Source organism: Mustela erminea, chromosome 6 (assembly GCF_009829155.1).
Source record: "Mustela erminea isolate mMusErm1 chromosome 6, mMusErm1.Pri, whole genome shotgun sequence".
Lineage (NCBI taxonomy): Eukaryota > Metazoa > Chordata > Mammalia > Carnivora > Mustelidae > Mustela > Mustela erminea.
Window position 1 is genome coordinate 7,579,001 of NC_045619.1, and position 18,006 is coordinate 7,597,006.

Consider the following 18,006-nt stretch of genomic DNA (forward strand, 5'->3'; position numbering starts at 1 on the left):
TTTAGAACTGGCAAGTTCTTCCACGGCCAAGACTTTTATTTTTTTAAAGTAATCTTTATACCCAATGTGGGGCTTGAACTCATGACCCCAAGATCAAGAGTCGCATGCTCTACCGACTGAGCCAGCCAGGCACCCCCATGGCCAAGACATTTTAAACAAACTGCAAAAGATTGTGCTGGTAAAGGCAATTTGAATTCTTTTTAATTCCATTTTAAGTGGACACTTTAATACACCAGTTTTCAACTTGAGTTCATAAATTCTTCTTTTGCCAGCCAAAATTACATATTAGATTTTTTTCAGGTTTATTTTTCTAAACCAAGAAGAGAAAGCAACATATCATACACGGTCAAGGTTAACATTCGTATAGTGGTTTTACAGTTTACAAAGCTTCTTTCTGTGCACATATGATGCCATTTAGTTCTTAGGAGCCGTTCTATAGGGGTAAGGGCGGGGCAGAGACGACTTGCCTGAGACCGCCATCGATGACCAGGCTGTGGACCAGGATTCCTCGTGACCAAGCGATGTGCTCACAGGACAACTCTGCTCTAATGAACAAACATCTCACTTTCGAAAGAAAGCCCTCCAACCTAGGAAGCGGGGATCCTTTATCTATGTTCACTTTTTCACATACACAAGAGACAGCATCTGTTCTAGAATCCAACTGGATTTTATTTGACACAGAATACAATATGGCTGCGGGAATAGCAAACTAAAAAGACAAAGCAGAAAAGACATGGTTCTATCTAATTTATAATTAAGTAACAGGAGGGCAAGTCATTAAATGAATAACAGAACAGTTGAGCTCGATGGAAGAATTCTCTCTCTAGTGCCCGTACCTGAAAGACAAAGTACATGATTTCATTAATTTCTTAGTAATTTCCTGCTTTCGACTACAGAACCTGCTAGAACACAGGAGCAAGTGTAAGGAAAACTTTTAAAACATGTGAGTGCAAGTGTGCTCCCAGACTGGGCTGACACGAGGTTTTGCTCCTTTTATTTTATCCTTCACATTTTACCTTCTACCTTCTTCTTGGTGGGAGTCCCTCCGTGGGCCTCCACTACACCCACCTGACCCTCCTTCCGGTTAGCGGGCAGATGTGCGCAGTACTGGAAGGCGAGAGGGAAAAGAACGAACCAGGGGCTGCGACGGGGAACCGCTCCGGTGGCTCCAGTCCGCGTCTCAGACACCCTGAGCTCAGCCTCCCCATCCCACTGCAGCGTGTTTTCACTCAGATCTGCTACTCAGGCAAACACAGGAATAGTCACTAAAAGGCCTGAATTTCAAAATCGATCACCAGGTCCAATTTCCACCCTGATTCCATTCAGCACTAAGAAAGAGAACTGTAGAGAAATGAGGTACGGATTTCAGGTGGTTTCGGACTTCCCCAAAAGCCAAAGTTTGGCTCTAATAAGAGTATAAAAACAAACCAGGCCGGGAAAGCTCTTTCACATATAAATGGGCTTCTTGAACAAATATCCTTCTATTATTTTACTCAATCTTCTGTTCAGTTCTTTATGGACCGTTATCCTCTGAGTAAAATACTTATATAACAAAGTACAACACAGAACATAATACATTTAACAATGGGTGGAAACCAGGGCTCCTGAACTCTGGGTCATGCTTTCAATCATCCCAAAGGACTACTGGATGTTTTAAACACTTCTCGTATGAAATCATGAAATCTACTTGAATATCGTCTACCAAAAAAGTTGTGCCGAATTCCACACAGAGTAAGAGCCCCAGCGTTTGTAAGTGTACTGGAGAGAAAGCCAGACGTTGTCTATCAGATTGAAGGATGCCCATCATTTGTTCCTTCAGAATCTGTTTTCCCAATGCGTTGTCGAGCCCTGCCTGACAAGGCCACTGGTGGGACACGGTGGTGGTGTCAAAGCCCAACACGAGGGATTCTTCATACCCTCTACTTCCTAGGCTCAGTCCAGGGAATATTTAATGGGCAACATGGCGCAATTTGGGTCCAAAACAGAACCTGGAGCCTGCTTCAGGGCAGAGCCAATTACAAAGGCCTCCTGAGAATGCAGAAAAGTGTTTTGCCTTGATATGTGTGACTTCATGGTTCTACTCAGAACTCGAGCTCCTGAGGATGGGGAAGGGCTGTCTCCCGTGTTTTCATATCTTACACATTAGGTAGCATACACTTTGCTGAATGAAGCACCGTGGTAGTTAAAAGTTTAAACACTGAGTATTTGGCAGGTTTCATAAGAAATGAACATGCAGTCAGTAAGACTTCCAAAATTCTTTACCAAATAAATAACCAAGTGTAAAAGCAAAATAACTGTACCAATAAGGGATTTCTCAACATTTAACAAAACACCCCATCTTTTGGTTTTTAAACTTCATTATATCCTATTAATCAAAACTCATATTTAAATAAAACCCCCTTCTCATAAAAAATTTGATAAAGCTAGGGGCGCCTGGGTGGCTCAGTGGTTAAAGCCTCTGCCTTCAGCTCAGGTCATGATCCCGGGGTCCTGGGATCGAGCCCCGCATCGGGCTCTCTGCTCAGCGGGGAGCCTGCCTCCTCCTCTCTCTCTCTCTCTCTCTCTCTGCCTGCCTCTCTGTCTACTTGTGATCTGTTTGTCAAATAAAAAAAAAAAAAAAAAAAAAAAAAAAAAATTTGATAAAGCAAATGATCAATAATTCAACAGCAACAAAACATAGCATTTCACAGGGAAAGCAGCATCAAAATGTAGGAAAAGTAGCCAATCTTACTCAAAATTCAAAAAATGCAGTTGGATACTGGTTTTCAACTATCAGAGCAGCTGAGATGGAGAAGTTTGATAATAGAGCCTTAGCAGGAAATGGAGAAAGGGGCCTTCTGCTGCAGTGTTTAGAGGGAGTGTAAATTATAATACATTCTTATAAAGAAAAATCTGACTTTAATCAAAAATAAAAAGGTACACACTCTTCACTCAGAAGTTCCTCCTTTAGGAACTACTGCTACAAATATACCTGCACATATTCACAAAGATTCATGTATAGGGATGGTCATCCTTGCACACTATTTTTAAGTGAAAAATATGAAACCCAAAATCTATCAATTAAATAAATTATGGTACATCAACATAAAAACTACTCTTCAACTATCAGAAAGGAGGTACTCGGATATATATGAAAAAAAAAAACTCCAAAATGTATGAAATGAAAAAGCAAGGTGAATTACTATGTTGGATGCTCATATTTATGTTAAAATTATATACACATATATACCCATGTGCATGCAAGCATGTTCCGGAGCTAGTCAGGAGGTACTGAGAACTTGTGGTCACCTCTGGGACTGAGATCAGGAGACTACGATGGGACACTCAATTTCTGGGGTATGCCCTCTTGACTATCTGAATTTTTAAAAAATTTACCATGTCACGTTTTATTTATATAATACTAGTAATTTAGTTGAGAGAGCCACAAATACCATATCGGAGTTAATCAGAATGAGACAGAACCATGAAGCAGAATAGGTAAATAAAATTCAACCCCAAGCAAAGATACTTGACCTTGGTTAGCCCCTGGAGCCTTATTATGGTTATGATTCTGGAAATAATGACCAGTTTGCAGATTCTCCTATTTTCTACTTTCACAGATCCTGAGAGGTGGGACTCACAGATGAGCGCTTGTTTTACTAATTAAAAGTCTGTTTGTAAAACAAGGTATGCTCCCTGTCTCCCATCTTCTCAGACTCTGCACCCTCCAGCTTGAGGTGACTCGGGGATGGCACGGCCCACAGAGCCCCGTCTTACAACGTCAGAACAGCCAGACACCTACTTTTGGAATTCCCACTCTCTGTTGTCCAACGGACACACCTGCCGTGTTTTGAGCCAGCGAGAGATGCAGTGGAAGTGAAAAGCATGCTGGAAGAGAAGACACATTTTATTAAAGATCATTCCGCAGCCATCTACGGACGGTCTGTCTCAAGGGCAGCAGCCTGGTGACACACAGGGGACCAGCGAACAAGGGGAGACAACAATGAGAGGCAAAAGGTCAACAACCCCTTACGCCTTGGTCACGTACAGGACACTCCCACTGAAACACCTGTTAGAAACGTAACCACTACGAGAAGAAATCATTCAGGAAGCATCATATATGCTATAGCAGTGCATTTTCTCCCCCTCCCTTAAGCGAAGATGGAATGTGGCTTCCTGGTGCTCTTGGGCCTGTAAGGGGAGGCTTCTACTTTCCTGTACTTTCCTTGGACACAGGCCAGGAGGCCCTTGATCACAGGCAGATTTCAAACTTCCCCATTCTTGGTCCCCAACTGCCTCTCCCCCACCTTGGAGAACGGGAACCCCGGGAGCAGTGACTTCTGCCGCTGCCGAGACGGGCACTTCCCCAATCTCCCCGCACCCAGCTCAGCTCTGTTCAAAAGACCTTCTTTCCAGATTTGTTCAAAGGTGTACCAATATTAAAACAGCTCAGTACCTGGTAAGCCTTTAAGGGGTGAGGCACTTTCTCTTAAAAAGGAATGAGATTAAAAAAACTAGGGAAAAAGGAAGCATCATGATGTACAAACCACACACAAGCAGCAGAAAAGATGATCAAATGACTTATTTCATGATCAAGGCAAGAAATAAAATGGCCAGAGTACCAAGAAGGCTGGTAACTGATGGGGAGCTAGGAGATGGCTTTCAGATTTGGGCAAAAGGAAAATCTGTGGGAGTTTTTTGGTGTGAGTGAATGACACACAGGTGCTAATCACAATACCTCTGTGACAGACATTTACTCTAGCAACTGCTCACGGGAACGGAGAATTAAGACAGCAGCTACAAGCGCTCCCCTCATCGTATCTGAGAGGGGTGGGGCCCAGGTGGGGACAGGGGAGAAATGCTGGCTGCCCAGCAGAATAATGAAAGCTTCTGCAAGCCTGATTTAATAACAGACTCAAAGTCTGGTCAGCAGGCCCTACCAAAACATGCGGGGACCTTCGAGAAGAGTCACTGAGTGGATTACCATCACGGGCACTGTCTTGATAAAGACAGAGACAGAATTTGGTAATCGGGAGTGGAATCCACAGCTAGGACACTGTGGATGGTCCACAGGACAGGTACTCGCCCAGGATGAGAGCTTTAGATCCCTTTCACGCAACTCGTTGACTCTCATACAACTCACTGTGAAAGAGAGAAAAAAAACTTCTAGAAAGCAGAAAGTGAGGCCTTTTTTTTTTCTCAATCACCAGGTAGTAGGGACAGGCTCCCCTAAGGGTATTCAGGATGCCTTTCTTCACTGCCCCCCACCCCCATTAGGCCCCTGCAGCAGTACAGGGTCCTTATACATCCCAACTACCTCGGAAGACGGAGGGAAAAGGGGGCTGCAAGTAAGGATGCAGAGCAGGTGCCAGCATCCCTGAAGCAGCCTGGTCCCAACTTTCTGCCTGTTAATAACCGGCGGTCGGCTGAGGGCTGTACCCAGCAGTCTCAAGTACACTGCCTAGTGCTTGCAGCTCACAGAGGGTGCGAACTCCTATCACCTAACCGGAGCCTCAGAGCAAGCCTGGTGAGAAATCATGACAGGTATCATTACCTTCCTTTTGCAGACAGGAAACTGAAACTCCGACAAATCAAGGGACTTGTCTAACTCATGGGGCGGGCAAGAAGACCCAGAACTAGAAGCCGGCGCTGGTCCAAGGGCTTCTGCCACCCCAGGCCAGCTCCTCTTTATGGTAGGCTTCCGGAGCTAGTCTCGCCTTAGCCAAACTCAGGGAAGTTCACTTCCTCTGCCCTCCACCAAAAGATAACTTGACCCTTGGTATATGCTGGATGTCAGGCAGGGCAAAGAGCCCGATAGATTTTATTTCTTTATCCCCACGAACAACAAATCCAACTAGGCCAATACCGGCTGGGCCAGGCTACTGGGAAACCACTCAAAGGGCCTTGACAGAATTAAGAAGGTGCGGGACAGGCACGGGTAGGACAGAGCCTCAGCCTGCTGGGCCACAGTACTGATATGTGCTCAGTAACCAACCCCCCACAAACAAACACTTATGTCTCCTATGTGCTAGAATAAAATCGTTTCATCCTGATTATAACTCTGTGCAGTCTACAAGAGGGAAGCCAGGGTTAGGGATGTCAAACATCCCTAACTTGCTAAGTCACTTAGCAAGTAAGTCAAAGACAGGGAATGATGGTCTGACTCCAGAGCCTCTTGGGCCTGGGCTACGCTGGGGGCTGCGGGTCCTCTTTCCCCTTGGCACAGGAGGACAGGACAATTTTAGCTCCTGTAACTGGGACTATATGGCTATAGAGATGAATTTTTAACACATGCTAGAAATACCATATTTGATGTAGTTATCCTTCACAGCTGTCACGCCGTTGTACATTCAGTCCAACGATGCTGGACAAAACATTTCTGGCATGAGCCAGGATTTAAAAAAAAAATCCTAACTTAGTACATTTGCCACACTTTAGAACACACACACACACACGGGCCCTTGAACACCCAATTTATTTGCCAAACTTAGTTCCACAAGGCATATTTAGCCCTAAAAAAAGATCTGTTAAGAAGGTAAAGATGTCCACCAACAGGAGAATATTCCAAAGACTGCCACAGGCCCTGCGGGCAATTCCCAAAGATGAATCCCCAAGTGTTGCTAAAAGTCGTTCCTCTTTATAATTAAGACAAAATGGTGCCTGTATAATAACTAGTAATTTTTAACCTATCACAGGTGAACAGTACAAAGATTTAAAATCTTTTTTACTATTTGTATACCTTTTGGGAGAAAGGTGGGCTAGTCATTTTTTTTCCTAGTTATTTTCAAGACTGGCAAAGCAGGAAAAGTGGTAATATGTTTACAAGCCATGCTGATAGGGAAAGATGTTTCCTTACGTTACAGACTCCCCATGCAACAGTGCACTCTTCAGAAGTAGCGGACGCCTGGTTAGCTTGACATTCTATGCCTGTGGGAACAAGAGCAACAAGATCACTGGACCTCACGCACCCCACCTGCATGGTATCACAAGCACAGGATTTGGGCAGAGGTAGGGGTAAGGGTGGTGCAAACCTGGACAAAATCTCAAGTGGTTCATTAGTCACCATTGTTTTTTCATGAGTGTAGGAAGGGGTGAAGCGCAGAAGGCAGAGATGTGACTTATCCGTTTGCTTCGTAACGATTTCCTCTCCTTGGTCACAGAGTGATGAAGGAAAAGGCACATTTTTAGTTCTGAACATAAACTGACCTGTCCAAACCGAAGTGATTTCTCCTAGTTTGGCTCATCTAGTAAATTCTTGAAGCTACCCCGTAACTCTTACTGTTCTGAGAAATGGCATCTTCTCCCTGTTTTGGGCAAATGCTGCCTCTGAGGTCCTTCCAACAGTGTGGCCTCGCTGGGTAACAAGCTCCAGCCCCTCGAGGGGTCAGGCACACACACAAGAACTGGGACAGAAGCAAAATAAAAGAGGTGAAGAGGCCTGTGGCACACTTGAGCGCATGCTCTGTGTGAAAGCACCAAAACTCAAACATCTTTAAAACACCGTCAAACAAAGCCAATCTGTTTGGCCAATGGGCTAGAGACTTGGGGCCCACCAACTGGTGATGTGTACTACCCAAGGTGATGTTGTCTTGTGAACAGAGCACATTATGGCAAATATATCCAAGTATTAATTTCACAGAGGGGGAAGAGAGAGGAATTAAAATAGAATACAAATCTGACTGAGGTCAAGAACTGATGAGTAAAGCTCTACTGGGGATAAATCTTCAAGGAACAAGAATTACTAATGTCTAATTTGCTTTCTCTGAAGGTGGTAACTAAATGGAGTCTCTCATTTGAAGAATAAAAAGTTTCGGGAAAGACTAAAAATAGACAATTACTTCAAACTTCCATAGGAGAGAAACAGAAAGACTGTAGGCAAATAGTGCTGAGACTTGAATGGGTCTGTCTGGTCTTGGGGGAAATTATACACCATAAGGGTTTCTTCCATCCTTCAAAAAAACTATGAAAGGCAAAGGATATGAAATCACAAAACTTCCTTTTGCTACCAGATCCACACTACAAAGAGAGTAACTGGGTTCTCCTTCTGATAGGAATGGAGAGTCCAGAGTCTATGCAGTATATGCAAGGATTTACTGGAGCTGTGACTGCACTACCATTTTCAAAAGTAGAGAAAGTAAAATCTGATGACCTTCAAGTTGGATTCTCTCAGATGAGTACAATATATCATGAAATTAGTTAATTAAGAGACACAATTATTGTTGAAATAAATAACGACTGTTTCAAGGTACATGATCATGTTTAAATTTTTCTAGGTCAAGGTATTTTTAAGGGACTCTTTCTGTACCAAGTGCAAAGTAGGCTCTCAGTACCTGAATAAGCAAACAAAACCACTTCTACCAACAGAGACACTGGGGGCCAAATACATACGCATTCTTTACCTGGTAATTCCTAACAAAGAACAAAAATGTATAGGAAGGAAGACTGCAATCTACAAAGCCATGAAAGAAAGGATATGGCATGAAAAATTATTAAATATGAGTGTAAAATGTTTTCAAATAGAAAATTTTCTTGAGGGGTGCCTGGGTGGCTCAGTCGGTTGAGCGTCTGCCTTCAGGTTAGGTCATGATCCCAGCGTCCTGGGATCGAGCCCCATACCAGGCTCCCTGCTTAGTGGGGAACCTCCTTCTCCCTCTTCCTCTCCCTCTGCCTGCTGCTTCCCTTACTTGTGCTCTAATAAATAAAATCTTAAAAAAAAAAAATTCTTGAGTTGTTGGTGCAGGCAGTTGAGTCATTCATTTAAACAGGGAAAGTTAACTATTCACTGTCAACCTAGAGCAGCCAAAACAAGCAGCACATAATGGGTTCCTGTCATACCACTGCAAAGGCAGAGGCTTAGTGCATGCGGTACATAGTCTGGGGACTTTTAAACTTCAATATAAGAGCATTACCAGGGTGCCTGGGTGGCTCAGTGGGTTAAGCCTCTGCCTTCGGCTCAGGTCATGATCTCAGGGTCCTGGAATCGAGCCCCACATCGGGCTATCTGCTCCGCAGGGAGCCTGCCTCCCCCTCCCCCTCTGCCTACCTCTCTGCCTACTTGTGATCTCTGTCAAATAGATAAATAAAAAATCTTAAAAAAAAAAAAAAAAAAAGCATTGAGCATTACCACCAAAGGTCTGCTAAGGAAGCAATGGTTTCACCTTGGAAGCTGATGGGTTTCACACTTTCGAAACAGGGATGGACATGTGGTTTAGGAAAAGGCTAACTTCTCATGGGCAAAGGGTGTCTGGATGCCCTCTTCACCTGGAACAAGACTACCTGAGATAATGGAGAAAATCTAGATTATGTGTTTCAGCAACTCTTAACAACAACAAAGAAATGGGGCAATATACAATAAATATGAAGCTAGAAGAGGGCATGTAGTGTTAATTTTGACTCAAAAGAGGATGTCTTCAGACCAAGAAAGCTTTACAGAAGAGTCCGACTTGGGCACAGCCATAATCACTGTTATTTATTTAGGGCTATGTACATAATTATTCATTTAATGCCAGACCAGAATTTAATAGAAAATGGCCATTGCTAAATCAAGATTCTTATTTTCAGCTTTGACAAAGTCTTTTTACAGGAATCACAGTCCATTTATTTTTTTTAACGGAAGGCAAGCCCAGTTGTGGCAACCAGACTTCTCTGTAATGTCTGTGATAAACAAAAAGGTATGTTTCTTAAGGGTAAAAATTTGAGCTCAGTCACTGTTTTATACTGGTGCCTAGCAAAATGCCCAGGATGTGAGCATTCATTGAATAAAAGACAAGACTTGAGAACAGACTCTTAATTATAGAGAATAATTTGATAGTTATCAGAGGGGAGGAGGATGAGGAGATGGGTTAAACAGGTGATGGAGGTTAAGGAATGTACTTGTCACAATGAGCACCCGGTAGTGTATGGAAGTTAGTCACTACTGTGTTGTATGCCTGAAACTAATGTAACGATGCATGTTAACTAGAATTAAAATAAAACCTTAAGGGATGCCTGGGTGGCTCAGTGGATTAACCTCTGCCTTTGGCTCAGGTCATGGTCTCGGGATCCTGGGATTGATCCCCACACAGGGCTCTCTGCTCAGCAGGGAGTCTGCTTCCCCTCTCTCTCTACCTGCCTCTCTGCCTACTTGTGATCTCTGTCAAATAAATAAATAAAACCTTTAAAAATAAAATAAAACCTTAAGAAATAATTTTTTAAAGAACAAACATCTGAGTTAAAATTTTGAAAAGACATGACCTGAAAATACTTTCATAACTTTTTGTTACAAGATTTCAATATTCTGGGACGCCTGGCTAGCTCAGTCAGTAGAGCATGAGGCTCTTGATCTCAGGGTTGTGAGTTCAAGCCCCACACCAGGGCCTACTTAAAAAAAAAAAAAAAAAAAAATCAATATTCTACTACTTCATCTAACATTTGAAATATATGATAAAGTAGGTAGGTATCTAACTGAAGACCTACATTGATCCCTCAAGTGTTCAACTCTAAGATAAAGTATCAATGGCCTTTGTTTGTTGTGGTCCTCCCAAGAAGTACATTCTCTTGAATCCAGAGAGACACAAAATGACTTAAATAACTTAAAAAACCCAAACTAGGGTTATTTGGAATCATTAACTATTTACAGAAGAGAGACCCAAGGAAATAAAATTTGCTTTGGGCACAACTCCTTATGAAAATGCAGAGCAACAAAATTGGCACGCATGTAATCAGAACCCCACCCAAACACATTTAAAACTGGGCATATGTTTTTCCGTGATGGATTCCTTCTATCTATACTAAACATGATGGTAGCTGCTGTCGGCTCTGACTGTCGCGTGAAAAGGTAAACAGGGTCAAAATTCAAACCACGGACAGCAAACTACCAACACATATTTGATTGGTGCTTTCCAAGTTGCAATAATCGGACTATTCCCCTATCTTGTATTTTTATTATTCATTGAGCAAGTGTATAGTGAGACCCTATTACATACTGGACACTATGCTAGATGCTGGGAAGAGAGTAGTAAACAACATACATACGATAGAGAACCAACTAAATTAAATACATAAAGGCAACCATGGGAGGTCTTGGGAATGTTTAACAGAACTGTCACAGCCTGTGTGTATGTTAAGTATGGGCAGGGAACACATGTCTGAGCTAGTTCAAGATGAGATCTAAAGACCAACTATGGGTTAGTTCCACACTGCTCCATAAAGTCACCACTAGCCTCATGTAGCTACTGAACACTTGAAATGCGAGTAGTCTGAATTGAGATGTGCTGTAAGCGTAAAATACACTTCAAAGACTTACTACCAAAAAGAAAATGTAGAATATTTCACTTTAAAATATTATTTACAGGGCGCCTGGGTGGCTCAGTCGTTAAGTGTCTGCCTTCAGCTCAGGTCATGATCCCAGGGTCCTGGGATCGAGCCCCACACTGGGCTCCCTAATCGGCGAGGAGCCTGCTTCTCCCTCTCCCGCTCCCCTTGCCTGTGTTCCTTCTCTCACTGCACCTCTCTCTGTCAAATAAATAAAATAAAATCTTAAAAATAAATAAAAAGTAAGATATTATTTACATGTTAAAATGAAATTTTTTTGGATATAGCAGGATAAATAAAATGCAAATCACCTATTTCTTTTTACTGTAATGTGGGTACCAGAAAATTTTAAATTATGTATGTGCTTGCATTTGTGGCTCATATTCAGATCAGACAGTAGTGGGTTAGGGCAAAGGTAGTGGAGAGAAGAGGAAGAATATTGCACACCGAGGGAACAGGATGTAAAAAGGCTCTAAAAAAGAGCATGGACAACTCAAGAAAGGAAAGAAAGCCAAAAAACCTATCAGAGTGAGTGGGAGAGTGTTGCAAGATGAAGCTGGAGAGGCAAGTGAGTGATTTTCAAAATAAGTGTCTACAAATCCAACTCTAGAAAGCTGAAATTTCTTCCCCTTATATCTCATCTCTGTAACAAACCATTTTAGTACCTGGATTTAAAAAGTAACCTCAACTATTACTGGTATGATCAACACATTTGCCCCTATTACCATAAAGATCCTGAGTCTGTCAACCGCTATCAAATCCACCATGTACTGGCTACTACACGTGATGGAATCTGTAGATTTAAATGAAATTTCTTCACTGCAATTAGCTGTCTATTTCAATGTTGGCAGCGATGTCCTCTTAACTTTGGGGCTAACACTGAAATTCCTTACTTCGTTGGCTTCTTTTCTTTATAAATCTTGCCAAGCAAAAACTAGCTTTGGTGGAATATTTTAGCTCAAAGTTTATTTTTTTCCTTTCACTATTTTTGCCTTTGAGTCTGGGTATGAGATGGGAAATATAGAGGAATAATCAACAGTGCCTCTGTGTCCACAACTCATTCTAAATGTGTGCTTGCCATCTTTAGATTGAGTAGATTTATTCTGAGAAATGAGTGTGCCTCCAGGATATCATTAAATCTACTCTATTTCAAACATACCAACGGACTAGAGGCAGAAGACACCAAGTGTTCTGACTAGGCTGTGTATCTCCTTGGGAAGAAGAAATCTGGTCACATCAGGATAGCCACAATCTCTGTAACCTTCTCAACTTCCTCCCATCCTCCTCCAGTTACTTACAAAGATCCATAATGTGGTTCCTGCAGATGGCACAGTTATCAACCACAATATCCCAGGCCCAGAGGGCTACTGCATTCCACTGCAAAGAGAAAAAGGGGGAACAATGCACTCTCCTTGTAATACAGGCACTCACACACTCTAGGATTTCATGCTGCAGCTGCAGTTATCATCTCTTTGGCCACAAGGATCACCAAACATAAGAGTTTGGGGATATTACATTACTCTTATTTATTTTATAAGAAGACAACAGAAGGCCTCACGTGTGCTCACCTGTTCTTTAAACAGTTGAGTATGTGAACACAAATTAATGGATTGTCTTTATTTTCTCCCACAGCTTACAATAATTTAGTCAACCATACCAGTATCAGAAAATTGGGAATAATTCTTAAGTGCCTATTTTAGGTTTAATAAGCACAAACTTGAATTTCTGTACAGGTTCCCCAGAAGAGCTCAATTTCTGCACAGAAAAGTATCTGCTCTTCAAGGCAGCTTTGAAAGAATGAGCCTGGAGGTGAAAGCTAGGAACAGAAGAACTATGATGATGATTGGATCATAAAATGGGTAACCGTGGGATAAGCTGGATAACCAGTTACCCAGTGTGTGAGTCCACAGAGCAAGGTCATGACTTAAATCTTACAAGATTATTTCACAACAAACTCTACAATTCCCCAGAATTTTGGTTAGTTCCTACCATCAAATAAACTGCTGTTCTCAACTTTCACATGCTCAGACTCTCATTTAGTTTAAGATAATTCCAATTAAGTGTTTATCTAAAAGCAGCATTTAAGCAATTTAACCTTCTGGCTTCTGCAATTATAAATATTCCCATACTCCCTTTTCCTCCACTAATCTGGTGCTACTTCCCAAACCTTCACCTCTTTCAAACCCAATTCTCAGAGCCTAGTTCAACTTCTTCAGCACTTTCCACCCGAAAGCTTCAATTGGACGGAAAAAAACAAAACAAAACAAAACAAAAAAATCTATTTCTTTTCTTCAATATGGCTGCTGCCTGTAACTGAGCATGCAGTGTCCACAATGAAACACCAAAAAAGCAATAGCAGGGGGAATATTGTCGGTGTTTAGCCAGATATTCAAGTAATAACATTTCCTCTATTTCAGAATCTTCATTTGGAAGAGATTTATTTGATACTATACGGGAATCGGCACTTTTCTCCCACACTGTTGGCAAACCACTATAAGGCATTTCATGCAAAAAGACACGTTCAACATTTTTGCTTTCCCACTTTCACCAGGTCGTCCGCCACTAGTACTCAACCCTTCCTAAATGGCACAAGGCTTGGGCTCGTATTTTCTTTTTAACAAATTCCATCACTGGGGGGGAGGGGGAACAGAGGGATTTGGATATGACCACAGAACTGTGGCGGCTGTGTGACAAACCAACAGACCTCTCAGAAAAGCCTATAGAGTTGTTACTCTGGAGACACTTTAACTCGGCGGGGACGAGGACTAGAGAGAGGGCTAAGAGAGGCCTTGATTAGGCGAGGACCGAATTAGGGTCCCTCAATAAGTGGGACCCCGGGCTTCGGGAAGAGGCGGGGCAAGGAGATCACCAGCCAGGCTCCTCGGAAGCCTCCAATGCGGTAGGAACTCAGGTCCCGGCTTTCGCCGCACTGCCCCCATCCTCCACCCACTGCATCGTTCCGACTCCCCCTCCCATCCACCCCACCCACTCCTCCCCACTCCTCCACCACTCCAGTGACAGCTCAGGCGCTTGGCTCTCCCAGCCGAGTTGCAACCCCGCGTATCGCAATAAGCGCCTCTGTGATTGGCCCCTTAGACTCCAAGCGAAACCAATACTGCCATTGGCAGTGGGCCCCAGTCACGCCGATCAACTCTAAGACCCGCCCCCTAGTTTCCTTTCCTGGTACCCGGTCCCAGGAACGCCCTGAAATGAAGCCCTTTCCTCCGCGCCTCGGTCATCCTCGGGCCTGCCAGCCAGATCCGCGCCTCTCTACCTTCCCTGAGGAAGGCGCTGGCGAGACCCAACCTTTTTCACTTCAAAGCGCTTCTTGCCCGCGCCGCTGTTGGTGCCGCTCGGGGTATCCACATCCATCGCTGCCGCCATTTTGGAAACACACGGTCTGTCGTCCGGCCACTGCGCCTGCGCACCAGCGCACGCCTCCCTCCCCTTCCCTCCCCGGCACCTCCTCCCGCACCCCGCCCCCTACTGGCGCGCGAGGGGCAGGTGGGGGGCGGAGCACGTAGCCACGCCTCTTAAAGGCGCTGGTGCAGGTCCCTCCCTCCCCGCCCCCCCACCTCCTGGCCCCTGCGTCGGCCGGGGAAGAGGCGGTGGCCGGGGCGGGGCCGGGCGGGGCCCAGCCGACGTGATCGAGCCGGGTGGAAACGCTCGAAAGACTCCCTCTCGCCTCCTCCCCCGGGAAGCCCCCGGCCGCGCTCCCTCTGCTGGGGCGGCGGCTGCTTCCTCCGCCTCGGCCGCGACCTGCAGTGCCGGCCCCGCCCCGCCCCGCCTTCCCCGGCCGCCGCATCGCTCCAGTGCCGGCGGGTCCAAAGCAGCGCTTTCGCCGGGGAAGCGGCGAGGGCGGGTTCCGCGAGTCCTGCTTGCGAAACGGGAGACCCCACAGTTTCGCAGGTCCCGACCCGTTTCCGAGCCAGGCCCGACGTGCAGCCTCCCTGGGAGAGCCGGGCCCAGGCACCGTTTGGTTCCTGATTCCGATTCAGGAAATGCTCGGGATACGACGGGGAGCCGCGAGCTCCCCGAATGTCCTCTCCGGGGCCCAACTGTGTAGGCATTCTCCAGTCCTGCCTTAACCTGCACACCTGAAATAGGCGGAGGAGGCTTGGGAGCCTGGGAGATGCCATCTCCAGCCCGCCGGAGATAGCATTCCGTGCTAGAATGCTCTTTGGCTAAGGGACACGACTTCAGCTTCACATACTTGAGCACACGTTTCCTAGTCCTCAATTGGTCATCTGACTATGGTGTCCTTTCCCCCTAATTTCCGTCCTCTTTTCGCTCCTTACCCTGTAGTCTCATCTGCAGTCGCTGTACGTCTTAATTCTTGTGAGGCGCTTGGCCATTGATTCTTACTGGTCGTTCCTTCCCAGCCAAAGCACCTGGACTTTATGTCACCCGCCCATTTCTTCATCCGACCCCCCTTGTGAATCTCTAACTGCGGAAGTATGACTAGGCTAGATCACTCTTGAATCTTGTATTGGTTTATTTGAAATCTCGTATTTTCTCTTAAAAAAAAAAAATTGGGAGCGTACTGATTCCATTTCCAAACCGGAAGAACTGCAATTTGTTTCCTTGTCTTAGTCATAAACAGGAACAACAAATCCATGAAAACACCACCATACTTTCAACCAGACTTGGAAAGAGAAAAAATTGTCCGAGACCTTAAAACATAGGAACCCTATAAAGTTTTTCTTAGCCTAAATTTTGTTAGAATAATAATTCCATGTTGAGATTTCTGTCATCTAACTTACTGCATTCCCAAAGACCCCTACAGGATACTAAAAACCCATAGTAAATCAAGGTATTAAGGGCATATTTATCCTTCATTAAATTCATTGAGTATGTACAAGGTTCTGTTATAAATAGGAGAGACACGGTGAGGAAGGAGTCAGAATTCCTAGTAGGGAAATAATACACAAGTAAGCAAATACATTGAGGGGAAAAAAAAAAAAACACCCTCAGGTATCAATAAATGCTATTAAGAAGACAAAACGAGGGGTGCCTGGCTGGCTCAAGAGTCTGCCTTGGGCTGAGGTCATGATCCTGGAGTCCTGGGATCAAGTCCTGCGTTGGGCTATGTGCTGGGTAGAGAGTCTTGCATCTCCCTCTCCTTCCCCTCTCTCTCGTGCTCTCTCTCTCTCATTATCTCTGTTTCTTTCTCTCATAGAAATAAAATCTTAAAAAAAAAAAAAAAGAAGAAGAAGAAGAGGAAGAAAGAGAAGAAGACAAAATGAGATCATGAAATTGAGGGGAGAGGTGATTAGAGAAGGCCTCTATGAGAAGTGACACTGCCCCTGAAGTCCTTTACAAGGGCCTAAAGGATCCTCCATGATCTGTTACCCATTCATTTAATGTATTTTCTTCATTGTTTAGAAAACTGGCACACATATCTTCGAACATGTTTTTCATTTACTTATTTATTAGATTTATTGATTTTGTGTGTCCTCACCAAGAGGGGAGTTTTTATTGTTTCGTTTATTGGTGACACTGCAGTGCCTGGTACATTGCAGGGCTCAGTAGGTGTTGAATGAATACATTTGAAGCTTAGTGAGCAAGGAGAGTGTGGTAAGATATCAAACAGATAGGCAGAGGCCAGGTCAGAGCAGGTAGGGATTTGCAGATATTATGGGAAGATAGCTAGAGGGTTTAAATTAGAGGAAGGGACTTATTGACAAAATCTTAAAGTTTTTAAACTTCGTGAAGAAGGCATTGTAGGGATACAGGAGAGGAAGTGGCAACAATTTCTATATAGAGCTACGGTGGGGAGATGTATGATCTTAGGGGCAGTTGTATTAATCTGTGAAAACCTCATGTACTGATCTCTCCTTTGGAGATTTGCCTTGCCATGTGATTGGCCATGACATTCTGTACGCTAGACTCTACTGCATAAACCCAAGAGAACTTTTCATGGTTACATGAAAATACAAAAGATGGGAATATGGATTCCTATCTTTCTTCATAATTTCACTCAGTTTACAATGCAATAGGTTGTAATTTTACTTTAGTTCTATTTCTTTCATCCATCTATTCATTCAACAGTTTCTAAAATATCTACAGGACCTGCTGTGTGTCAACTGTACCATGCTAATCTAGATAAAAAGGCATCTGATATTTCAAGTACTTACAAAAGGCCCTTTTTATCATTGCCCTTATGGTATACTAGCAGAGAGGCAAGTCAGTTATTGATGATTCCAATGAATTTTAGGAAAGGGGAAGTTTGGGGTACTTTGAAACAGAAAGCAGGTCTGTAGGGGGTGGGGGTAATGTGGAAGTCTTCTTGGAGGAAATGGTTTGAGATGGAAGCGTGAGCCAGACAAAAAGCAGAGGCAGAGGGATGCTGGTAAATGTTTAAAAACCAGTTCTAAAACAAACAAACAAATAAACAAGCAAGAAAGCCCTGATCTGTAGTGTGAACAGCCAGATTGCAAAATTTCTGAAAATTGTTCCTGTAAGCTGATGTAAGCTGGCTCCAAAACACACACACACACACACACACACACACACACACACACACACACACTGAGTGATATGGAAGAAGGTGGCATTCCAGGAAGAGGGAACACTGTGCAGAGGGGACTCAAAGCTGGAGAAGGCGCAATGCATCCATAAAGAAGTCTGGAGTGGCTGGAGTATAAAGAAAGAATGATATAAATGAGTCTGCAATGATGTGCAAGAATCATTTGTTTGTGTCTCTTCTCTTATTCTGTATTTAGCAATGTCATT

The 18,006-nt window shown here is 43.9% G+C and overlaps 1 protein-coding gene across 1 annotated transcript; it reads right to left on the reverse strand.

Annotated features, from left to right (window-relative positions):
* Nucleotides 1–646: 646 nt before the first annotated feature.
* RBX1 (ring-box 1) lies at nucleotides 647–14,711 on the reverse strand. The gene is made up of 5 exons (XM_032346164.1): nucleotides 14,578–14,711; nucleotides 12,570–12,648; nucleotides 6,836–6,906; nucleotides 3,782–3,867; nucleotides 647–836 (listed from the first exon to the last, which is right to left on the reverse strand). The coding sequence occupies exons 1-5, from the start codon at nucleotides 14,653–14,655 to the stop codon at nucleotides 824–826; spliced, it is 327 nt and encodes a 108-aa protein (XP_032202055.1). The 5' UTR covers nucleotides 14,656–14,711; the 3' UTR covers nucleotides 647–823.
* Between the last annotated feature and the right edge of the window lie 3,295 nt (nucleotides 14,712–18,006).

Bases quoted from the DNA above. Each gene is read 5' to 3' on its own strand.
- RBX1 (XM_032346164.1), bottom strand. From the start codon at position 14,655: ATGGCGGCAGCGATGGATGTGGATACCCCGAGCGGCACCAACAGCGGC. The intron at 12,649-14,577 runs GTTGGGTCTCGC...TTCTCTTTGCAG, and splicing joins AGCGCTTTGAAGTGAAAAAG to TGGAATGCAGTAGCCCTCTG. The intron at 6,907-12,569 runs GTAAGTAACTGG...TTGTTCCCACAG, and splicing joins GAACCACATTATGGATCTTT to GCATAGAATGTCAAGCTAAC.